The 24,687-nt window shown below is 33.9% G+C and overlaps 7 protein-coding genes across 12 annotated transcripts; 3 read left to right on the top strand and 4 right to left on the bottom strand.

Moving 5' to 3' along the window:
- Positions 1–89: 89 nt before the first annotated feature.
- LOC109609686 (longitudinals lacking protein, isoforms H/M/V) lies at positions 90–1,625 on the bottom strand. The gene is made up of 4 exons (XM_020026406.2): positions 1,180–1,625; positions 768–941; positions 514–709; positions 90–461 (listed from the first exon to the last, which is right to left on the bottom strand). Exons 1-4 carry the CDS (start codon positions 1,360–1,362, stop codon positions 184–186), a joined length of 831 nt encoding a protein of 276 aa, XP_019881965.1. The 5' UTR covers positions 1,363–1,625; the 3' UTR covers positions 90–183.
- Positions 1,626–1,848: 223 nt separating this feature from the next.
- Positions 1,849–5,379, top strand: LOC109609656 (synaptic vesicle membrane protein VAT-1 homolog). 2 transcript variants are annotated; one of them, XM_020026375.2, is made up of 5 exons: positions 1,849–1,878; positions 3,847–3,918; positions 4,188–4,373; positions 4,434–4,644; positions 4,701–5,379. In XM_020026375.2, exons 2-5 carry the CDS (start codon positions 3,856–3,858, stop codon positions 5,276–5,278), a joined length of 1,038 nt encoding a protein of 345 aa, XP_019881934.1. In that variant the 5' UTR covers positions 1,849–1,878; positions 3,847–3,855; the 3' UTR covers positions 5,279–5,379. The 2 variants fall into 2 exon arrangements, with proteins under 2 accessions (XP_019881934.1, XP_019881925.1); XM_020026366.2 differs by lacking the exon at positions 1,849–1,878 and adding an exon at positions 3,681–3,715.
- LOC109609676 (protein phosphatase 1 regulatory subunit 7) lies at positions 1,930–3,561 on the bottom strand. Its single transcript, XM_020026394.2, has 4 exons — positions 3,414–3,561; positions 2,888–3,167; positions 2,363–2,834; positions 1,930–2,308 (listed from the first exon to the last, which is right to left on the bottom strand). Exons 1-4 carry the CDS (start codon positions 3,454–3,456, stop codon positions 2,135–2,137), a joined length of 969 nt encoding a protein of 322 aa, XP_019881953.2. The 5' UTR covers positions 3,457–3,561; the 3' UTR covers positions 1,930–2,134.
- Positions 5,380–5,933: 554 nt separating the features above from the next.
- Positions 5,934–7,780, top strand: LOC109593849 (zinc finger protein 878). 2 transcript variants are annotated; one of them, XM_020008974.2, is made up of 5 exons: positions 5,934–6,165; positions 6,224–6,303; positions 6,360–6,524; positions 6,574–6,741; positions 6,795–7,780. In XM_020008974.2, the coding sequence occupies exons 2-5, from the start codon at positions 6,259–6,261 to the stop codon at positions 7,032–7,034; spliced, it is 618 nt and encodes a 205-aa protein (XP_019864533.1). In that variant the 5' UTR covers positions 5,934–6,165; positions 6,224–6,258; the 3' UTR covers positions 7,035–7,780. The 2 variants fall into 2 exon arrangements, with proteins under 2 accessions (XP_019864533.1, XP_019864527.1); XM_020008968.2 differs by having other exon boundaries at positions 5,934–6,303.
- Positions 7,563–10,046, bottom strand: LOC109593863 (eukaryotic translation initiation factor 5A). Its single transcript, XM_020008997.2, has 4 exons — positions 9,905–10,046; positions 9,247–9,484; positions 8,949–9,187; positions 7,563–7,869 (listed from the first exon to the last, which is right to left on the bottom strand). The coding sequence occupies exons 2-4, from the start codon at positions 9,446–9,448 to the stop codon at positions 7,828–7,830; spliced, it is 483 nt and encodes a 160-aa protein (XP_019864556.1). The 5' UTR covers positions 9,449–9,484; positions 9,905–10,046; the 3' UTR covers positions 7,563–7,827.
- Positions 10,047–11,795: 1,749 nt separating this feature from the next.
- On the bottom strand, positions 11,796–15,649 carry LOC109609172 (protein lin-54 homolog). Of its 2 annotated transcripts, XM_020025812.2 has the most exons (9): positions 15,424–15,649; positions 14,991–15,143; positions 13,961–14,272; positions 13,684–13,907; positions 13,377–13,632; positions 13,123–13,325; positions 12,951–13,064; positions 12,170–12,891; positions 11,796–12,113 (listed from the first exon to the last, which is right to left on the bottom strand). In XM_020025812.2, the coding sequence occupies exons 1-9, from the start codon at positions 15,440–15,442 to the stop codon at positions 11,927–11,929; spliced, it is 2,190 nt and encodes a 729-aa protein (XP_019881371.1). In that variant the 5' UTR covers positions 15,443–15,649; the 3' UTR covers positions 11,796–11,926. The 2 variants fall into 2 exon arrangements, with proteins under 2 accessions (XP_019881371.1, XP_019881362.1); XM_020025803.2 differs by having other exon boundaries at positions 14,991–15,649.
- Positions 15,650–15,735: 86 nt separating this feature from the next.
- Positions 15,736–21,145, top strand: LOC109609187 (voltage-dependent anion-selective channel). 3 transcript variants are annotated; one of them, XM_049961996.1, is made up of 5 exons: positions 15,736–15,903; positions 19,579–19,898; positions 19,958–20,185; positions 20,344–20,645; positions 20,702–21,145. In XM_049961996.1, exons 1-5 carry the CDS (start codon positions 15,763–15,765, stop codon positions 20,791–20,793), a joined length of 1,083 nt encoding a protein of 360 aa, XP_049817953.1. In that variant the 5' UTR covers positions 15,736–15,762; the 3' UTR covers positions 20,794–21,145. The 3 variants fall into 3 exon arrangements, with proteins under 3 accessions (XP_049817953.1, XP_019881379.1, XP_049817959.1); XM_020025820.2 differs by having other exon boundaries at positions 15,745–15,903; positions 20,437–20,645; XM_049962002.1 differs by lacking the exon at positions 15,736–15,903 and adding an exon at positions 18,058–18,217.
- The last annotated feature ends 3,542 nt before the right edge of the window (positions 21,146–24,687 follow it).

The following is a 24,687-nucleotide window of genomic DNA, read 5'->3' as shown; positions in this document are numbered from 1 at the left end:
AACAACACATCTCATTTTTTTTAAATAATAATATGAACTGAATTATAATAAATCTGAACTATAAATTATTTTTCAATAAAACAGCTAAATCGAAATATATTAATTACATCTTTATTTCTATTCCTCTTACAACTATAGTAGACTTTAGCATTAAGCCCATTTTTGTTTTCAATTGCCAGACACTCAAGTGTCAGTTTTTCTTCGTTTCCTCGTGAGGTACTCTTCGGGATGTCTATATGAGACGTGCTTGCGTAACGCGTCTCTGCTCCGCGAAACGTGCGGACATGACTGGCAGGCATGATATGTTTCCTCGTGCGTCTCCATGTGTACCCGCAGGTTATACTGATTGCTAAGATATTTGCCGCAAAGAAAGCACTTGCACGTCTCGGATGTCTCTCGGTTCGGTTTCTTGGGGCCACAACTCAGGTCTTCCGGTTTAGGCGAGTTCTTCTCAGAAACAACTGAAATTGACTGAAATTGTATTGGTGTTAATTTGGAGACGGCACATTGTACCTAAACACGGATGATCCCAGTGGGGCACTGATTGTTTCAGATGCGGTTTCGGGCCGTCGTCGATTTTAGGACTGTAGCGTTGCCGTTTCCGGCAACTATAGTCGGTTCTTTCGATAAGATTGGTCGTTGTGATTTTGTCTGTCTGGTCTGGTTCCAGTGTAGTCACCGGGTCGATTTTTGCTTGGCTCTCTGGTACCTAAAATTGTAACACTATTAGTGTAAAACTATAATTTTGGATATAATTGGAAAGTTACTTTCATATCGCATAAGCCTTGTATTTTCAAAAGTCGACCCACTGACAATAGACTGGGTAATTGTTCTTGAGATACGACGCATTGTCCGCGGTAGATGAAAGATAGGACTGCTCTAATGTCTTCCATTGTCACGTTATGCAGAACAACAACTGGATGTTGTGTATGCCTCATCTCCTGTATAATATCAAAGTATTACAATTAATAAATAATAAAAATGTTTTATAGAGTGTATCGAATAAGAATGTAATGAGAAGGAACCGGCTAACACGTGTCGGCAAATGTCACGCCGAAAATAACCACCGTACCGCGCCAGCCTATTTATACCGCCCGATTTTCCTCGCGTTCCATCTCACAAAACAACCGAGTGAAAAACCAACGAGAAAACCATCCAACTCGGGCTATTCGGTCTCACCTGGAACAACTGGAGAAAATAAACGCTGCACATCGCCAGTATCACTTTGTGCGCCCGAACGTGCTGACTGCCCACAGACAGCGTGATGTCCGTCAGCACGTCGTCCTCCAGCAATCTGGGCAGACCGTGGATCAGCGTCGATTCGTGGTAGTGCCACCGCAGCACGAACTGTTGGTCAGACATTAGGCGGCACGTTCCTTCCGCGACAAACAAAACGACAGTACCGCAGGCCAAAAAACGCCCAGAAATTGTCCAGGTTGGCTATTTATATTGTTCGCCCGCTGGAGAACAAAAACAGGTGCCAGCGCTTTTTCTATTCTCACCTACACGACCACGGATCACCACAGTTCTCCACGCTCTTTTCATTATTGTTTTTTGTTTATTTAATTTCATGTACATATTTTATTTTAAAACCGTAACTTGATTTACAATTTATTTATAGGTTCATTTCCAAACCTGTAATTGTATAAACAGTGTTAAATGGTTTTTTAAACAATTATTGTGTATTGAATTTTATTTTCCCAATAAACGTTTCCCCCTCGTATAATTAAAATATAATACAATAAAGATTATATTAATGATCCTGTGTGTTTACATAATTAATGATAGTCATGAACTCTTCCAAGGCCAATAGATAAACTGGCCCAGATTGTTTAGAAAACGTCAGTGTGATTTGAGTGCTATTGTGAATTACCTTGAGTAAGTTTTTATTTTAGTTTATTTAATTTACAAATTGAAAAAAAAACACAGTTTATATCAAAAAAGGTTTATTTAACACAGTCTTTATAACACTATCATTCAACTATGATAAGCCTAAAAACTGACAATAAATTATTAACTGCCCTAATAACAACCAAAGCAATTAAACTTAAAATTACTGTTGAATCTGATCTGGTGTCTTAATATTATTGAAAAACGAAATGCAATGCACATTTGGTACGTTGATCAGGAGAGTTTAATTACACAATGTTGCATCTATCTGAGTCAAACTAGGCGCTATCATTTTCAATTTCCGACGATACATGACATCCTCTGCCACAGGATTTCTTTCCAAATATACAGTATTCAAACTCTTATTTGCCTCCAATGTTTGCACACTGTTCCAATTATCAATTTTGTTATCATTTAACTAAAAAAATAAAATTAATTAGCATGTCAAGGTGGGTAAATATTATACATTTACCCAAAGTTCTTTGAGATCCTGCAAATGTGCCAAATTCTCGATCTTCTTGAGTTGATTCTGAGCCAAATCTAATGTTTCTAACTTAATATTCCCTTCCAAGTTCTCCATTACTGTAATTCCATTCTCAGACAAGTAAAGTTCATTCAGTTCAGTCAGCTCGTTCAAGTTTTCAATTTTCACTAGTCTGTTACTTTGCAGACTCACACAGGTTAAATTTTTTAGTCCATTCAGGTTTTTTATCTTGTTAATTTTGTTCTTACCCAAGTATAGGTATTGAAGTGTGGTTAAACTGTCCAAATTTTCGATTTCTCTTATTTTGTTGTCCCCAAGTTCAAGCAAATTTAAGTTTTTCAAATTGTCCAGATTTTGGATTTTTACAATCTTATTTGATGACAAAAATAGTTTTTGTAAGTTAACTAGGTTGTCCAGTCCTTCTATTTCCTTAATCCTGTTAAATGACAAGTCCAGAATTCTATAAAAAATAATAATTACACTCTTTTAAATACATTCAAGTTTAGGACTTACTCAAGATTCACCAAAGCTCCCAAATTCTCAATCTTAGTTATCTGATTATCATACAATTCCAACTCCTTCAATGTGACCAAAGTGCTCACGTTTTCGATTTTCTTGATCAAATTCCATCTCAAAAACAATCTCTCAATTTGAGTGAGTGGTTCCAGATTTTCCATCTTTCCAATTCTGCCATGATTCAAGTCCAGCTCAAGTGTTTCTGGGTCAATTACCATGAGTTCATTAACGTTTGGATCAGTTGATTCCACTCCACCTTCGGGAGCGCTGGGATTACCTAAAATCATTACAGAAATGGATTCACTACATCTTCACAGCGACTAATTATTCCATGGAAATCTTTTTATCTTTGATAAAATAAGATAATTTTGTCGACGTATAAAAACATTTTTGGTTGTCACAAACAAATTGTTAATAAATGTTATTAATAAATGAATATGAACGTGTATAAACTTTTCAACATGAGTTTCTCCTTCTTGTATCTGAAACATTGTTTAAATGGTTGAGGTTATACGATACAAACCTTGATCTTCTTTTTCAGAATCTGAAGCATTTGGTACAGGCATGGTTTCTTGTTTTATTCTTATCTAAAAATATTATGGTTAACCAATAATTCAGTTATTTCCCAAAAGAAACTAATTGTAAACAACTGTCAAATCTGACATACACAACTGCACATTACATCTACGCCCTCTCTAAACAAATTTGTACATTAAAAATATTATCAATTTATTTAAATAGTTTGTTAGGAAAACTATGTTACATTATTAATTAAAATTAAAATAGTAATTACCACAGTTAAGGAACATTTTGTTGTATCTGAAAGTAGGTACAATATCACATTACCGCGTTGCCGACTTTTGCATTGTTAGCTTTAAGGCGGACATTTTTTTTTGTTTTCAAACAATTTGACCTCTTATAACCTGTTGATTCATTCAATTTTATTTAATTTTCAGATCCAAAAAATGAATACAAACACATCGAAGTCGGTAATAGTGAACAAATTCGGTGGTTATGATGTTTTACAGGTGGGTTTACAACCATATTAACACACTATAAGCGGGTCGGGTAAAAATACCCGTCTCGAGAATTGTTAATTGTTAGCGGGCCGGGTAATTTTTACCTTTTTGAAAGTACATACTTTAAAAGCGGGGTGAGATGATTTTACTCTATTGGTTTACATACGGAACTGAAAGAATTATCTCTTATTTTTTGTTGTCATTCAACAAGTTAGTTTGGACTATTTTGCTACCCGCCTATAGTGTGTTAATACTGTTGTAACTAAATATTACGATAGGTCGGAGACTTCGAGTTACCGCCGTTGGACGGCAAGATTGAAGTAAAAGTTGAATATGGGGGTTTAAATTTTGCCGATTTATATACCAGACAAGGCCTGATGTTGGATAGGAAGTTACCATTTGTGCTTGGAATGGAATGTTCCGGCATCGTAACTGCTATCGGCGTTGATAAATCAGAATTTCAGGTAATTTATAAATAAACATTTATTGTTCAATTTTTACTTTTTTATTGTTTTAACCTTTAGGTGGGTCAAAAAGTTTTATGTTACGACTACAAAGGCGGAATGTACCGTGAAACTGTAAGAGTCGATCCGAAACATTGTTTTCCTGTACCTGACCACGTGAATTCCGAAACCGCAGCTTCGATTTTCGTTAATTATCTCACTGCGTATTTCGCAGTTTACGAATTAGGCAACCTTAGGAAGAATCAACGGGTTTTAATAATGTCATGCGCAGGTAATAGACACTTACACCCTAACTTTACTTCTTATTGGTCAGTTTAATTTACATAGGCGGAGTGGGCGTGGCCGCGACTCAACTAGCCAAATTATTGGAAGGGGTTGAGATCTATGGCACTGGTTCAGATTTCAAAGATGCAAACGCCAAAGCTAATGGAGTTGATGTATTTATTACACACGAGAATTTTAAGGAAGAAATAAAGAAGCATCAGTTTGATTTAATTTTGGCCACAAATTCCGGTCCAATTTTGGAGTTTTATCAAACTTTACTGAAACCCTTAGGCAGGCTTGTGATTTTGGGAGCTAATAATATAATACAAAACGAAAATAAATTGTCAATGATGACGTTGTTGAAATTATGGTGGACCACTAAAAATATTTCTCCCGAATCATTAGTTATGTACAACAGAGTTGTAGCTGGACTTCATTTAGGCACGCTGATGGAAAATAATTTAGGAAAGATTAGAGAGACTTTGAATCATATATTTGAATTGCTGAAGAAGGGAAAAATCAAACCTGTTGTGGATTCAATCTGGAGATTTAATGAAATTGTCCAGGCTACAAAAGTATTGGCAGAAAGAAAAAATATTGGAAAAGTATTACTCAAATTTGGAGATGAAAATCAAAAATAAGTTTGCGTCATTTAAGCCTAATATTCTTGACTTGAAAATTCCATTAAAATTTATTTTAAAACATAACTTACTGTAAAAATATCCTGGTACAAATATACAAATGTGTTTTATTTTTCCTTAATTTCATGGGCAACAAAATAATATAAAGGTAGTTTAAAAGTTAAAATTATTAAATCAAGGTGGATAAACTATTCACTGAAGATCCTACAAATGTGTAAAATTTGTAATTTTCTTTAGATGATTTTGAATAATTAAAACATTTAATTTACTGCACAGTTTACTCTGATCACTTAGATCAGCGAACTCAAATATAGGATATATTAATTGAAACGAAACTATGTTGATCTATTAAAAAATGTACTACAGGTTTCTCTTATTAATACGAGAGCAATTTTTAATAGTTTAACGTGTGGGGTAGGAAACTCTTCCATCCTTTTCGATGCCAATTTTCAAAATATATAAAAGAGTTTTTCAATTAATTTCATTCATTTCCTAATCAGAGACCTCCAATCTATAAAAACAGAGAACTGCGATTAAATTTGATTTATTAAACAACTGAATTTTTTTAATTAAACTATTTAATTTGCCATTTAAGGCTACAAACTTTTAATTTCTATAAACTACCACGATTTTTTTTTATTTTTGCTCCATGCATTTAAATATCATCTTGTCCAAATGTTTCATCTCAGCTCAATTTGGCAACAAGGCCTAGGTTAAATATAGGTTAGAATGGTCAAAACAAGAATTATTAAAAATTCACACTATAAATAAACCAATTTAAAAATATTAAGATTTCTTCAACCCTTAAAAAGAATACAACAATTAACAGTGGCATTGTTTGTGTTTCGAGTACCGAGCCGCCTGGAAGAATTCTAATAATGGTTGAGGTATTTGAAACATATACTCACAGTGTTTTCGACCACGAAATAAAGATAGAACCTGTAGCTTTCTATGGATGTTACGAAGGAGTCGGAAAAAACATGAATACCGGAGACAAGAACACAAAAGTTGAACTCTCAACAAATGTATATTATTTTACCAAGTGCACAAAATATAATTCTAAGTGAGCATTGATTTGTAGCTACCACCAAAGCGAAAAAAATCATCATCCCAAGACTGTAAAATTTGCGGCAAAGTCCTATCATCCCCCTCTAGCTACTACGTCCACATGAAACAGCACTCAGATGATAAACCATACCAGTGTCAAAGATGTGATGCCAGTTTTTGCAGAAAACCATACCTAGAGGTAAAACGCCCGCCAAAAACTCCCAATACTTGAATAGGTTGACTTGTAGGTCCACATGAGAACTCACACAGGTGAAAGACCATTTGAATGTGCTGTATGCAAGAAGAGGTTCACACAAAAGTCTAGCCTGAACACACATAAAAGGGTTCACACTGGCGAACGTCCATATGAATGTGAGGTCTGCAAGAAAACATTCGCCGTAAAAAGCTACTTACAAGTAATTCGTGTTTGCCTTTGATAAATTCAATTTTATAACAGTCTCAATTTCAGGCACATCACTGGTCACACATGAAAGGCGCAACTTTAACATGCGCCGAATGCCATTTGACTTTTAGCAACAAGGGACAGTACATACAGCACGTACGAACGCACAGCGTAAGCAGGATTTACGAGTGCGTTTATTGCAGCAAGACGTTTGTGAAAGATGCGTTTTTGATCAGGCATGTCAATAAGACACACAAGAGTCTCCAGAGATCTGATAGTAACGACTTCAATGGACATCAGCCTTAATCTGTTGAATTTAAGTTATAGCTGAATGTGATTAAACACGATTTTTTTTATTTTATATTTATAGAAGTGAGCAACTGTAAATTGTTACTTGTTGAGGTTTATTTTACTTTATTCCCAAATTGTGCCATTTCATTTGATCTAATAAAACTATTAATTAACTATGACAAACTTTTATTGATTTAAGAAGGTAATGAAAGCCTGTTAATATCCATATTTTTATATTTTTAACCAATTCCACTTTTAAAATTATTGCGTAAATCACGCGTATAGCCAAGATAAATCGAAATTTTAAAAAACTTAAATTACGTAACAATATCAAACAAGTCTTTAAAAAAATGCTATATGTTTTATTGAGTAATGTCAACAATCAGTGTCAGGATCGCCTATTCCTTCCGATTATATAAAAATGAGTACTATATGATCTAAATAATAAAAAAACCAACTGTCAAATAAAACGTGACAACAACGTACAGAAATAGACGGTCCTAATAATGGTAAAAAAAATGATAAAAAGAAATTTACATAGGGTTAAAATTAAATTAATGTTTATTGAACTGTATAATGTGTTGTTGCTTATGCAATGAATTTTGCCAATATAATTACAAGATGTAAAAAGTAAACACCACTTTAAAGAGATGCTATAGCCCATCCGTTTTTGTTTTTTTTTGGATTAACGTTTAAGCTTTTTTTATAACTGGTCCAATACGTTAATAATGAATAGCTGGTAGCGGATAGCCGTGGACATTCCTGGGAAAAAAAACTCTCGTTCGGCTTCCGCTTGATTTGTTGGCCATTATTTATCGAGGGCAGTGTTTGTTTTTACGGCAATCACCACCTAAAAAATAAAATAATGAAGACAGAGTACAACAATGTTCCAAATAAAATAAGAAATGAATGTGAATGTATTTTAAGTACACTTTTAAATGTGTATATTTGGGTATCTTATAAACTTGTTGTGAGGAGACTGACCTTGAAATGATGATATGCACTTCTTGGTTAATTAGCCTCACATGTTAATATTGCACAGAATTCGATCAGCGTCGCCAAAAAACAAAGCGACACCGAAATGTAGTTTCTGTGCAAACACGTTTTCGTATTTGTATTCTGCTTTTGTCAATTAAACATATTGATGACCTTTTACTGATAAATTTTGTTTTGTTGCAACAGTAACTGATAATAGTTTAGATACTAATTATGAAAAAACTTACTACAGGATGTTCTCTGAATAAATAAATAGTACATTTTTTGCATAAAAATAATATTTCCCTAAATTTGCATTGTATAAAACGTTATTTAATACTCAAAATACCAAAAACTTATTAAAGAATATATGAATTTTTATCATCATTTTATTATAGAGAGAACTGCAATATTTAACAGACTATAAAACAGTTGTAACTAAAGATTGTATTTAGAAGAGCTTTAAAGAAATTAAATTCAACTTGTTTAATGAAAATTGTACAATAATACATTATTTTCCATGAAAAAAAGTTGGACAATATTTTTTAAAATACACATATATTTTAAGAAACAGTCACAACTAAGTTAAGTGTCCCCTTTAATTTTCTATAAATGTATGATCAAATTCTAATTTATTTAGTCAAATAAGTAGACCAAACAAAATTTAATTTAAAATTTTAACATTTAGATACATCTTATTGTTACATTTATCAAGTTAGAAGCCAAACTTTCTTAAATACAACTTTCACGATACATCTTAGTTTCAAAAAGAGATAAATTTAGTATACATTGAGCTATGAAATGAAAACAAGAATGTGATAAAATACACATTGGAATTATATGAAACCTGACTTTCTAAACACTTTTAAGCAGGTTAAGGAAACTGTATGTTTTTAAAGGACAACAGAATGAAGAACAAGAGTTTTGAGGATAAAAATAGGAAAAAAAACTGACCTCTTCACCACAGGACTTCAGTACGGTACACAATATGTCCTTTCCAGCATCATACTCGGTACGGAGCTGGGCACCTACATCGCCCTCAGGGATCTTGAGATCTTCACGCAAATCACCATTATCGGACATTAAACAGAGGTAACCGTCGTCGGAGATGTCGGTCAGCTGGAAGTCCTCGCGTTTTACGTGCGGCACGTCCATGTTATGTGTGGATGGGCAGATATCTTCGTATTTCTTACCTAGAAACGGCCCACACTGTTAGGTTATGGGTTTTCAGTTGTTGGTTAGGGTTGTTTACCTGTGAAAATGTCAATTCCTACAAAGTGAACTTTGGCGTGTCCGTGCTTGCCGGTCTTCGACGTGGACATTTCTACGATCTTGCAGGGCCTGGCTTTGAGCATGACGAAGCCGTTCTTACGTAGGGCGGAACATTGCATTGGGTATGTTGCGGACGCGCCGGAGTCTCCGGTTTCAAAATGGGTGTCCTCGATATCGGCCATGGTCGCTGGGATTATTTAACTGTTGAACCTTGCAAGCTGGAAAAGAATATGGAATTAGAGAGACGGAAATTGGTGTGTCCACGCGGCACTGAACATGTGTTTGAGAACTTGAGTTACTCGCATTGAATGTACGGCGTGTCCGGCCGGTTAGTTGTGTTAATCGTCGATTTGAATTTCGGACGTTTTCACGGACGCTTCTACTGGAAAATTAGCGTGCGTATTGTACGAGAACAAGACGAAAATCGTCCGAAATCTAATACAACATGGCGCGAACCTACGGCACACTCATGCCCTGTCAAACTCGACCAAAAACACTCGGAAACTATAATTGTAAATTATTAAATTACACAATAATCAAATCGCTTGAAAATCTGGCACAATTATGACGATTAACACAATAATTCTAATTAAATTTTACGGAGTTTTGTTAAAAATCAGGAAAAAATATTCACTCACATGTGTACAAGATGGAAACTAATCCAAAAGAGGCAACATAGGCATGCGCGCGTTAAAATGAACAGTGCTCTAGGAAGCGACACTAGCGACAAGCTACGCCGCGAAATTCAAATCAATACTGCTTTGATACGGTGAAATTTCAAAAATATTTACCTCTTTGACTACTCTTCAATGGACTGAAATATTCGGCAAACATAAAAACAACCTGACGGGACGTTGAAATTTTTATTTGATGTGTGTGTCAAAGAACTCTGTGACGTGTCATTTGAATGTCAAAAAGCCACAACACACTGTTTTAAAGCAGGTCATACACTTTGTTGATTTTTGCGCACAAACATTTTAAATAATAATTTAACAGATGGTAGTCTATAGAACACACTTTGGTGTAGTGTAATGTAAATGTATTCGACAGTTTTAATTAAATAATTAAATACGAACAAGAAATTCATGAAATAAATACAAATGTGGTTCAATAATGATGTTACTATTAAGGCTACAGTTACATGCGTTCATTTTTATTAGAGACACAATAAAATATTATCTATCACAATATTAAAATAATATCTATCAATGGAACTGCTCATGAGATTATAAGAATGGCTTCACGATTTTTGCTACATTCATAATTTGTTCATTAAACAGTTACAACTAATAATAACTCCATTAGGTTAATTTCAGATATTAATAATTTTATGTTAGTCTACATTAACTTGTACTACAAGCTTTTATTGTATATTCTATATACAAATATGTATATATTTGCCAATTTCAGTCCATTAAGAATCATCAATTTCAATTACAATCAAGATGGAAAAATTAATTTAAAATATAAGCACGTCATTTTTTTCGAGTTATTTGCAATTGGATGTAGCTTTAGCTTTAGATTACATTAGGTGAGCTGTGGTTACATCCACATGGGTCTTCCATGTATTTTAAATGCAAGTGATAATAGTAATAATAATAATAATAATAATAATAATAATAATAATAATAATAGTAATATATAATTTTCTATAGACGTCGAGAAATATCGAAAACCGTTTGATCCAATTGAAGTTTGCGAGAAACATGGACGACAGAGTCAGAAAGTCTGCAAATTTGCTTCCTAGGGAATCTTTTACTGTCTCCGTCATACTTGATGTCTCCCTCAACATTCAGTAGGATCAAAGGCTTTCTAATCGGTATATTAACTATTGATGATAAGTAAAGGAAATAATTTATGCTACATTCCATATAAATTAGGTTACATATAACTAGTAAAGAATGCATATGAAAATGGCTAATATTCAAATTCAAGTAAATTGTTTACCATAACAATAATAATTTTAAAAGATGTAAGATATCTCCTCGAAATCTTTCCTGGTGGGTACTAATCCATTTATGATAACAATAAACCGAAATGAAACGTATAATTTATTAATTTTTACTGAATTATTGTATAACAATTTGCAATTTTGTGATTAAAATAAGGAGGTATCACCATTTGTATTGTTAAAAAATTTTGATGTTTCATTGACTTCATCTCATGAAATATATTTGTCCGCAAAAATATGAGTTTATACAACTAAATTGATGGTACATACCATCATGTACATGTTATGTTTGGGCAGTTACAAATGAAATTTTCTTCAAAAAGATGAAAATAGTCCATTTAAAGATTTTTCAGAAATATTTCAAATCTTGTCATCATTTACTAAAATTGACTGTTCTTTTATTTAATGAAAAAATAGTTTGAAAAAAATATTGAGGCTCTAAAATGATAAAGACTGATTTGAAAATCACGTACTCTTTAAATTTATAAACATAATTTGTAATAAATAATTTTTATATCAGACAACAAAACTAATACCTTAATAACTTTTATAACATGATCATATTAAAACACCATCCATAATTTAAATATATTATAATATATTCTCTGTATAATCAAATACACACCATAAAAACAACAAATCAAAAAGCGGATACGCTTTAATAAAAACGCCATGCGACACAATGTACAACACACTTTAAAATCAACAGTTAATTCAGGTTTCGACTGCTCGAACATTCTATGATTTCGGTTAAACACCGTCCAAATTCTTCGATTATCTGCGCCTTTGTCACTTCTTCATCTTGCATGTTGTTTTCTGCACTGTCCGATATCGTTAGTAAGCACTGACACGTCGCTTCTATTACATCATCCGTTATGTAATTAGTTGGTTGTTTACTGCGGAAAAATTAATGTAAAATTAAGACAGACAGCTGTGTTATTATTAATCTTACCCGCTATTTGAACTTCTTCTTGGCCTAAATTGTCCAAGTTCTCTATTAGGAATACTTTTACCTAATGGAGGTGAGGTGCTCATATTGTCCATAATACTAGAAATTCTAATGTTCTTCTTCTCCATCGTGTCTTCAATGTTCCTGCATCCCACGCACTTGCAATTATTACTGCAGGCGATCTTCGCCTCGTAACATTCGCAATAATTCTTCAAGCACCCAGATCTCTTGCAGTTACAACCTTTCGTGTGCTTCCTGACGGCCATTTCTCCTGCGGTATCTTTTGCCTTGCCAATTTTTGGCCTGAAGGCATGTGGGTTCCTCTCCAAACAGGCTTTGATCGCCCTTTGTCTGTGATCCTCGTTGTCCAAATTGTTGTAGCAATTCATACAGTTGCACATGTAACAAAACTCCCCGTTTGCAAAACAGTCGCAGTACAATTTTAGGCACTGCGACTTCGTACAATTGCATGGTTTTCTCGGCCTGATGCCATTCGATTCCAGATTACCGTCCGTCTGGGCGGGGGTTGTGCCATCGATTAACACGGGCGTAGGCTTTGGTGCGGGCGTGGACGCCGTCTGCACGGGTCCGGAATGTCTCTGCGGAATCGCGACTTTGGTTGCGGTACCTTGAGGGATTGGATACGTGATCATCACCGGTTGTTGGCTCGCTGTCATGCTTAGTTTTTGCGGTACTGTTTTCACTGTTTTCGGTGCTAGAACCGGCTGAAAAAGAAAAAGCAATAAGTTAGTGTAATGCATTTTTAAATAACTGATTAAAGTACTTTTATCTCTGACAACACCATGTGATTAGGTGTTACACTTTGGGTTGTAGTTTTGACAGTATTCAACGTCGTATTTGCATCTGCCGTACTCGTAACGAATTTAATGTACTGCATCTAAAAATTCCCCAAAATACTTATAGCTAAACATTTTACGACGGAAGAAAATGCTTACTCCTTTGCCTGGAATATTGATTTGATGCAATTGACCACTGTTGATGCTTTGATTTCCAGTTAGTTGTATGATTTGCCCTGGTGGTAAGACAGTTTGTCCTCCAGTGGTCGATTTGAAGATTATTCTTTGTTGGGCTTTGTTTGTAGTTAAACTTGTCGCTGGTAATATTTTCGTAGGCGATTTCAAAGATATCGTTTTATTACCTAAATACAAAATTACTTGTCATTATGTAAAATCATTTATTTAGCATTTACCTGTAATCATTTGTGTTGTTTGCGGCATAATTTTAATAGTTTTCTGTGGATTTTTATTGATTAACACTGTGTGTTTTTGGGTGGTAGTGGTTGTAGTTTGTGGTAACATTTTGGGAGACAACAAACCCATTTCTTGAGCTTGTTGCAGGGTAATTGTTTTTGTAGGACTTGGTATTGTTTGAATACTAGTCCCTTGAATTAATTTCATCTGTTGTCCTGGTTCTCCAGATTTTTGAACCACCATATATTGTTGTCCCTAAAAACTCACACTTGTAGTCTACTCTAATTATTTCAATATAGAACATACTTGTTTGTTTTGAATTGTTTGTAAGGGTTTTTGTATTTTTTGTCCTTGAGTTAAAATTTTTTTCATAACAACAGGCTTTGGTTGAACCAAGGATATGTTTCCTTGTGAAGTTATGGTTTTAATTGCAGGTTTAATTGTTAAAGGTCTGCTCAGAGCCAAGTTAGCCAAGTTTAACTCCTGTCCTTGCGGTGAAACTAACTTTATTGCTTGTCCAGTACCAGTTCCTAAAACACATCCAATTATAAACTCTTAAAACTTATCAAAACGTCTATTTTACCTTGAAGCAATAACAATTGTTGCCCGGCAAGTGGTTTAACGGCGGTCACGGGAATCTTCTGAGGCTTTGGGGCAATCGTCAGTGGCCTGAGGGGCGGTACGGCACTGCCGGACCTCTTGTTCGACTCCTCAACCATGGTGCTGAGCGTCATGGTACCAGAGGGAGTGGTAACTGCCACGGTACCGTCTTCGGCTGTTTCCGTCTCGATTTCGATTTCCTCTGCCCCGAGTTCGGTTTGTACGACCACTTCTTCTTCATGTTCAATTTCTTCTTGAGCATCCACCACCACCTCCGACTCGGAAACGAGGGATTCTAATTGGATGATTAAAGTTTAATTGAATTTTATTTTCTTTTTGAAGATAACAAACGGAATTTTTATACATTAAAATAAGACAAAAAATATCTAAAATTAAAATCAATAAAATGATAGTAAAATATTGAAAAATTCATAGTCCAATATATTTTTCTTACTACCTCGGTCGAAAATACGTATTTTGCTCCCCGGTTCCACGACAGAAAATAGGCTACGCCTCGGGTAATATGGCGCGCAGGGCAGGAATCTCAAACTTTCTTCCCTTGTAGTGTAAAATACTATTTTACCACACTATTATATACTGATGGAACCAATATTTTAAATTATACATCAGAAAAAAAATTTAAGAAATATTTACATATTATAAAGAACAATAAATCATGCTTTTCAAATATTCCTCTTCTTTTCGTAACACTGATTCATACTTTTATGGAATAAAATCATATTTATTGATAATTACTGAATATTTATTCAAACAATATCACAAAATATTAAAATAACATAGACGCATTTGATACAAACAATTTCTAACAATTAGAATAAATGTGTCCAATCATTTTTGTTTTCGTGCCACCTTTCTCCAATTCCAAATGTCAAATGAGAATAACTTAGTTTGTCAAATGCGCGTCAAAATTACATTCAATCTAAAATTTGTATTTTTTAATTTTTGTAAAGTGTTACTGAATCAATTTTATCCATATTATGTAGTCAACTTACCCTCGGTCTCCATATCATCAGCAGTTAGAGTCAATTCTTGGGACAATTGTGACAAAGCATGCAAGTCGTTGGTGGTGAGCCCTGCGAGATTAGCATCCGTGATTGCACCTTCCATTGCGAGACTCTCGACGAGTGCGGTCTCCGCATCTTCACCTGAAAATATGCCACAATTTTGTCTAACATTTTTGAAATATCCTAAAGTATAATTCGTCATTAACGTCGTTATTTGTGCATTAGGGTAGTTTAGATACTGGGCACAATTTCGTGGGGGGTTACAGATTTAAAATCGCTTAGTTTGTGTTGGACAATATTCAAAAATTTAACCAGCCACACCAAAGAAGCCACCGTAAATCACAGTTTAACAATGCAATTTCCATCACCGTTCAGTCAACAGTGGTTTTAATAATTGTATGGGGTGCGTAAATGTTCGTACCTTTATCAGAATACGACATGGTACAAAACAAAAGTGAAACTTTTCCTATAAAAACGCGACGGATTCAAAACATACTCAAATTCTGACAGATCACGTGACCGTACAAGCGTTCCAGTGCCGCCAAACACTTGCAACCAAAAGTCCCAGGCGCGAAATTCGAAAATTGCGCCCCAAATTTCCATGGCCTCGCATTTTATTTCACGAGAAAAAAATGAAGCAGGAACGTTGGCATGTAAACACAGACGCCGAAACAACTGAAAGGTCAAAACTCAAATTAATTTTCAAATTCCAGTTGTCTACAATGTGGCGTACTAAATTTCTCTCTTTTGGCATGGTATAATGGCAAATTCTCAGCGCACCAATGAAGCGGCCATCCTACCGACTTCAAACATGTCCAACGAGGAAAAAGCCCTCGTGTGCAAGAAGGCGGGATGGTTCGGAAAAAAAGATGTCCCCCCACCAGTGTCAGTCGAACCCGTCGTAAGTTTTACTATCGATTTAAAGTGATATTTAGGAACGTCCGAATGCGAGCAGGTGAAATTATTTTGAAATGTTTTATCAAGTTGTAGGTGGAAAGTCTGTTGGGGGTTGCCGCCTTGTTAGATATATACTTCGGTCGTAGGTCTTTTACAGCTTCTTTTAGGGGATAGTCTGCGCTCTACCGGGGAAATAGCAAGTCATGTTAGGGTGGGTTCAGACGAAACGTTTAGAATGATTTATGCATTTGGTTTAGATGAAACATCTATAGAGCAAATACTATATGCGTAACACCTCTACGGTTCTGAGTAAATAAAAGAGATAGAGTATGGTATCTATAGAATGTGACATAGAGAGAGAACAATGTCACGCCCTTCTGATTGTTACGCCTTCTATGCTCTGTCACCATTTGAGCCAATCGGATCGAGTAAATTTGGTTTGCAAGTTCTTTATAGTAGTATATTATTTATTTTCTTTTTCTATAACAACAACAACCTAGGTTGTGCATCTTTAAACAGGATGTCGCCGTTATATATATATGAAACTTATATAACTATAATATCTGAGACATACTACCCTTGCCATTTTTCAAATTTTCTTATTTTAATAATCGATTTATTTGATTTATGATTTGGAAATTATTAAAAAATGAATACTGGATTAATAAGCTTTGGTAAAATTCCCTTATAGCAGCCTGAACTGTTTGTAGTTTCCACAGGCGCATTACTATCAAGAACTCTCACAACGTTGTCGCATCTGATATTTTATTACTTTATTATCTATATCCCATGAGTGTATATCTCATCCCTAATCTCATCTTTTCAATTATATGTAATTGTTTAGAATCACGGCTCCACCTATTTTCAACCATAAAAAATCGAAAAATTGAGTTATCGACAATTTTTTTTTCAAAATATTAATAAGTATGTTTTGATCAAGTAAAAAATAATTATTACTTAGAGGAAAATCAATTTTGAATTTGAAAAAATATCGATTTTTGCGTTTTTTACTAAACATTTTTATGAACATTTTTTTATACTATATGCTTATTTGTTTTAAAAAGTTCATCAAAAGTAGCATATTTTCAAAAAAAAAAAATATATGTAACATAATTTTTATTAAATTGTTTTACATAATAAAAATTCAAATATTCATTTCATATATTTTTTTAATCATTCTATTTTTAGGCGTGACGAAGAATTTGTCAAATGAAAAAAATTAAAATTTCTTAGAGAAAAATTAATTTTAAACTTGAACAATACTGATTTTCATTTCATAAAAAATAAAAACGTTATTGACAATTTTTTTTGAAAATTTTCTATTTCTGATGAACTTTTCGAAAAAATAGGTTAGTTTAGGTAATAAGTTAGGTTAGGTTTTCAATTTTTTTTTATTATTATTTATTACATAAAACAGCAAAAATCAGCATTCTTTTAAATTTAAAATAAATTTTTATCTAAGAAATCACACTAATTAAACACAATAAAAATTGTCTATAAATCAATGAAGAATCGAACTAACACAAATTAATAAACACGGAAATAAATGAAAAATAAATATAATATTATACAAAATAAATGGATATATGCAAACACATGTTAGAATTGAAATGTTAGAAAATAAAAACATTCACAACGGCAACGCGAGGTTTTACTTAAAAGTTTGCTTTAATTTATGTAAATATATCAGAATAAATAAAATATATTTTTGTAATTCTTTGTCGGAGATTCATTTTTTAATTTGAAATTAAAGTTGTGCTTAGAGAAATGTTGTAGCGTATTTTCATCGACGGGAAATAAATAAACAGTTCACGTGAGTTTGAGGAATTTATATGTGTAGACGAAAATTGAAGAGTTAACAAGTCAGAAAAACAAGGAGTTATTGCTGGTTGATCACTGGATAACGGATCACTGGAGTTGGGCGGAGATGCGTCTAAACCGACCATCAACAATTTTCCAATACAAATAAAATTTAAAAAACAAACATCAAACTGTTTTTGTAGTCAATTTGTGTGTGTGTAGTTAGCCCTCGACGTAAAATGTAGTACTCGCGTCCCGAGCATTTGATCGAAAGAATTGCGACAGTGCGACTTTTATCGGGGGAATTTGTCGCGTGCGATCCGGTTGGCAGCGAGCGATACATACCCCCCTCGCCGCAATTCGATCGCTCTGTCTCGCTCTGGCTTTGCGTTGTGCGCGATTCGTGCGAGAGATCCCCCTGCTTTTCGGGTGCCTGTGGACACTGAACGAGGCCGGCCACACATTTTTTGTTTGTCAATTCTGTAGCCAGCAATTCACGAACAAACCTCTGAGACAAGGTGAGCAATTTATTTCTTTAAACACTTCATCTGTTGAAATCTAATTGGATTTTTGGAGGCGGCGAGGCCGGTTTTTTTTTAAGTGGGCTTCGCCCTCCTGTGCTGAATTTTAACCTAATTCCCAGCCGGGGGGTGGCAGTTTTGTTTATAAAAGGGGCTATTGTAGAATGACGTGAGCCGGTTTAGTGTCTGTTATGTAAGATTATAAAAATTAATTTTTCTGTAAAATTGTAATTACGTAACCGGCCGTAGCTGCCTTTATACCATCTAACTCGGACGATTTGCCTAGCTGGATGGAATTTCGCGCATAGTTGGCAAAACTTTCATTTTAAATCCAACAAATTTCGTGTTAAATTCTGGAACGGTGTCGCCATTTTCGCGTGTGACTTGGCACCGACACGACAAGTCGGCGCGACATTTAAATTTACCGACATGGGGGGCGCGATTCCATCCGTAGTTGAGATTCGCCCTCACCGATAGTTTCTTTTATTGTGATTGTGGTACGAAAATAGATGCGATTGTGCGTTGGCCAATGTCAAGTTCGGATCAACGTACGGCGCGCAGGGTTGAAAATAGACGTCTCCGAATTGGAAATTCCGTTGGGGAGGGTCACGTGATATTTCACTCCCAAAACACCTGCCTTCCAAGTTCCAACTTTTTGTCGGATTTGTCGTGAGCTATTTTGGATTTTTCGGTCAGGTGTCGACGTTGCGTAACTTACAACCGGCTCTCGCCAATTTGTTAATTTACATTAATATGATATGTCAATTTTTGCGAAGGGAATGCGCGATAACTCGAACTAGGATGAATTCAATTGATTGTTTTAGATTTGCTTTGCGGAGTAGGATAATTAATTGTCCAATTGTGAAAATTAAATCAACATTACAACGTTATAAAAACTGATAAGACGTTGTTGTTGTTGTGAACACACTATTCATTGTTCGTACGTATTTTTCTTAAAATTTACTTTTATCTCATTCTAAAGACGCAATAAAAATCAACAAACTTCAATAGAGATATCCAAAAACATTTTAAAGCGAAATAAATAATTGATCATTTGCCAGTATAAACAAAGCCAAAAACAATGTTACTGACTTAAGAAGGAATTGTAATGTTTATTAATACGTCTAAATGTTTTATGGATTCATATGGACCCTTTACATTTCTAGAAAATCGTTAAGTTTGTGCGTGTGACTTGTTAAAAAGGAATTATCGATTTTATCCCATTTGCGTGGCACTCCAGCTACGTTATCTCAATTGTGTGACCAAATCACCGGATTAGACCAATGATATTGTAAATTTTGTATTATGTACATTACAATTATTCACACATAAATAAATGAATGTATAATTCCGTTTAGATGGCTCCTCCATTATATGCCGACTTGGGCAAGAAGGCCAACGACGTCTTTAACAAGGGCTACCATTTCGGTCTCTTGAAGTTGGACTGCAAGACGAAAACGGCTGGAGGCGTCGAACTCAGCACCGGTGGAAACTCAAATCAAGACAGTGGCAAGGTCTTTGGCTCTTTGGAAACCAAATATAAGGTCAAGGATCCCAACGTTACCTTTACCGAACGTTGGACCACTGACAACAATCTCTTCACAGAAGTCAGTGCCCAAGATTACTTCCTTAATGGTCTCAAGACCGCCGGAAACGTCACTTTCCAACCGCCAACTGGGTAAGTTAAAATCACGTCAAGTATATACATGGTATATACAACCATTCTTTGTTTTTTAGTGCCGTTAAAGGGCAAATAAAGTTGGCTTACAATCAAGAAAAAGTAGCGTTGAACGCTGATTTCGATGTCGACAAGGATAAGCCGTTGATCAACGCAGCCGCAGTTGTTGGTCATCAAGGTTGGTTGGCCGGTTACCAGGCCGCCTTCGACGTCAACGATGTCAAACTGACCAAGAATAACTTTGCCCTCGGCTTCCAAACATCAGACTTCACTATCCACACATCTGTGTAAGTATTCCGGGCGACGCACACGGTAAGATTGATTGTTACCCTACCTTCAAATCCACTTAATCCTAAAACAGTAACAGAGTATAGCAGAACTCGTATTTGGGCGCTGTGTAGTAAGTCTTCCCCCCCGTCCTTATTCGATATGATTTCTAACTTAGCGAATGTCCTATGCCATCCGATTCTGACGGGACCGACGATGGTGGCGAAAACGAAAACGAAAATGACGATGCCAATGACGGGGATGGGAGCAGTAGTGACGGTCAAATTTTCAAGGGGTCATTCTACCAGAAGATCAGTCCGAAATTGGAGTCGGCAGTACAAATAGCGTGGAAATCCGACAACCAAGAGACGCAGTTCGGGCTTGGTACATCCTACATAATCGACCAAGATGCGTCCCTGCGCGCCAAAGTCGACAACAAATGTTTGGTGGGGCTTGGCTATCAACAGAGGCTTCGTGAAGGTATGTTTTAATTTTTGATGTTGCGTCCAATACTTGACGTGGCTCTTGTGTTTCAGGCGTTGTACTGACACTGTCTCTTTTGGTGGATGGTCAGAATTTCAACAGTGGGGGACATAAAATCGGTATGGCTTTGGAGTTGGAGGGTTAAAACACAAAATTTTCATTCGTTCCACGTACTACTGTATTAGAGAAAAACGTCGCCACAAGTACTACTGTGCTGTTGTAGATAAATTTTGTTTGTAATGGTATTATTAGGTTACGTAATAAAGTCTACATTAATTAATGCCATTTTTTAACAGTTTAATTAAGTTTTTTTTTAATGTAGCTAATTTTGCTCCGGTGGATTTTTTTTACTATATCTTAAGGAGTATATCACTATCACATTTGTTTTATCTTGTCCATGTGGAGGGCTACATTCAAATTTAATCAATTTTATAATTATAATTTTAACGCTTTACATCAAGGTGTCCCTAAAGCGAAATAAAATATGTAATTTACAATGTTGTTCTTTCATTTATGCTTGTTGAAGACAAATGTAAAGCTACTACTACTACTACTACACCAATGTAAAATACGTGGAATGTCTACACTCGATATGTTGTGAACGGATTTCTCAATAATAAAAGTTTAAATTAAAAAAAAATATATTTTTCATCTCCCCCTTTTAAAAACATACTACAAAAATTAAAATATTAAATGCAATAGGTAAGTAGAGATGTGTCTGTATTTTAATACCGCGATTTTGGAGCGGTATTTTTGTGGAACGATTTAGTCGCGCTCCTAGGGACGAAATAACTAGTTACTGAGGAACGAGGCGACTGCCTAAATCGCTGTCGCGAACGAGCATAGATAGTCAAATCGCGACAGTTTTAGTTCGTTATCGTTACAGTATCGCGATTCGCGTTCCGAACCATTCCGTTTCATACTTCGCGGTATAAAAATACCTTCGTAAAGTAATAAATTCAAACAAAACATATTGAATTATAGATTCATCATGGTTCATGGTATGAAAAAATGAACATTTTTTGTAAATTAAATTATTTTATTTACCAATATAAAAGAACTCAATGACTCAATAAATAAATTTATTTAGAATTTAATTAAAAGTAATAAAATACATAATAAAAACTAAACATTACTTATGAATTTACAAGTTTTGATTACAATTTAAACTGTATTTACATTGCTCATTGTTTCTTTCGTTTTATTGTACACTTCTGGTGAGACGATCGAAGTCAAGTCAACTAAAAATTACGTCTTAAAAGTTCCTAAGCCCAAAATCTTTCCAAGTGTTGTTTATATTATACAAATAAATCACACTCTTAGAGGCCATTCATTAATTAAGTCTCGAAGGCGATTTTTTCAAAATCTGTACATGCCCTTATCTAAACACAGTTTTAGATTAGATCTTTGGTTTAATATATTTTATATAAAAATTTATGAAACAAGTCATTCGGTATCGCTGAGATACCAAGGAACGGAACAACGCGACTCGCGACAACGCATCGCGACATGCTGTCGAACTCGGAGACGATAGAGTTATAAAAATAACGCTCCACAAAATAACGTTATTTTGTCGCGGTATTTTCGTGGAACGGTCGCTTGGAGCGGTCGATTTTTGTGGAACCGGTATTCCCATCTCTAAAGGTAAGTAAAAAATCTGACGTGTTAATATTGGTCATTGGATGTTTAATTAAATTATTTGGTCTAATGAAATTAAACTTATTTGAAAGCGTAATGTTACAAGATTTCTTTTGTAAAATATGCATCAAACCAAAAATCAAAGACTGAAATTGAAACCGACTCTAATGAGTAGGAAGTATGAATAATAATAATGCGACATGCACCGTCTATACAACTATATGTATAAATTCTTTGTCGATTCATTCATAAACCTTGAAAGCGCATGTCGAGAATTTAGAAGGTTTACAGTACTTCCATATTTTACGTTGTACATATTTACTAGATTTTTAATGAATCGGTAAGGATATCTAATAAAAACCCCACTCTAAATGAGAAAATTTAACTAAACATACTAAGTATCTAGAATTAATTGGACAACTTAAGTATTATAGTCACATTGTTATAAAAGCTGTTACAGTAGAGTACACTAGGGATGTTAAAAAATAGATATAATGAAAGAAATTTATTTAAACAGCACTTCAAAATCGTCTGATCACCTGATTTAATCCCATGCGATTTTTTATTTCAAAAGCTAAGTATCAATACTACGATGAATTTAGAGCTCAAATGTGTTCTTCGCCTAAGTTTATTGTAAAAATTTATTTATTTTTTTTTTTGAGAATATTTTGGCATAACATTCGTACGTAAAGTTTATTTATTTCTTGTATAGAATGATGCGGTTGTAACTGTTTGATCACATACAGTCGGCTGCAGAATGGCATTACCACCCAGGTCGAGTTTCGTTTGCGACCTGAACAAGCGGGCTCGCATAAATTATCCCCAAATTTACATATATTGTTATTTTAGTAAGTAACAATTTTGTGTGACCATCTCAACGCAATAATTGTAGAACACTTCTGTATATTTAAAAATTTTTGAGTAGTAGTATAATTATATTATTATAAAATTATTATTTATAAATTTACATCGTATTATATATAATACATTTTGTGCATTTATATTTGATATTTATAGATGAAATAAAAGAACTAAATATAAACCAAAATTTAAAATATATAAATTTTATTAAATATATATATATATATATAAAATAATTATAAATAAATATAAAATAATTTAACAATATATATTAGACTGTTTCAAAAAAATCGACAAATTTGTTTTTTTTCTTATTTATATCGAAAATTTTGTTGGAAATGGTAAAAAAATCGTAAATTTTAATTTCCTGTTTAAATAAGACGGGAACGGTGTTCTCTTGGATTTTGAAATTTTTTAACTTTAGTTAGAGATAATATTTCAAAATGACCAAAACAGATTTTTATAGAAAATTTAACGCTCTACAAAAAAAGTCTCTCACACTTTTTTGATATATTCATTTTTTCAAAAGATATTTAACATTAAAGTTGGATTGATTTAAAATTTTGAAATTTTTCTCATTTTCTGACGCAACCATCAACTTTATGGGAAAATTTTTTATGACATTTTTTGTAGAGAATTCAATTTCCTATAATTTATCTCCGAAAAAGTTTTAGATATTTTTTACAGATCATAAATTACCTGCTGAAAACTAAAAATTATATTACATATATGTTATTTTACTGCTTAAAATTAAGCATTTAATTTAAATAAATAAATTTTTACTAAAAATTGATTGTTTATTATAATCAAAGTAGTATATATTGTTACACTAACAGACTTTTACAACAATTTGACAATGAAGAGCAATTACAATACTATATACATACATATATATATACATATATATATATATATATATATATAGTATTGTAATTGCTCTGATTTGTGATGAAACTCGTGTTAAAGAAAATTCTGGACTGATACATTTGTGTAGATCATTAGTCGTTCACTGAATAAGCGGTTTTTAATTAATACGCGATATATGCTTAGAGTAAAATCATGACCAATGATCACATAATAATTTATTATCCCAATTGCTTACAATTAAAAAGTATGACTATATTTTAAAATATCTATAATAAATACTAAAAAGCATTTAGTTAATGAATTGTCAAACAAGCGAAATAATACACAACATATTTTATACAAGTTACATAATATATAACACTGATATTTTCAAATAGTTTATTGGAAAAGTAATGTTGTATATCAGGGGTGGCCAGCTCCTTGATAGTCCGAGCCATTTTTCATAATTTGAAATGTTTCGCGTATTATGCAAAAAATGTATTAAAAAAATTTGTTTACTAAAATTATACTTATTGAAAAGTACAAAATATGTGTATTGAATTAAAATATTAAAAATTAAACATTTATTTTACTTCTCTTGATAATTCTGGAATGAGAAGGGAACGGGGGTACATTTATCGAGAGCCACAAGTAATCCTCCAAAGAGCCTCATGTTGACCACCTCTGCTATATA

This window comes from Aethina tumida, chromosome 1 (assembly GCF_024364675.1).
Source record: "Aethina tumida isolate Nest 87 chromosome 1, icAetTumi1.1, whole genome shotgun sequence".
Classification (NCBI taxonomy): domain Eukaryota; kingdom Metazoa; phylum Arthropoda; class Insecta; order Coleoptera; family Nitidulidae; genus Aethina; species Aethina tumida.
This window is presented reverse-complemented; position numbering and strand designations above follow the sequence as displayed.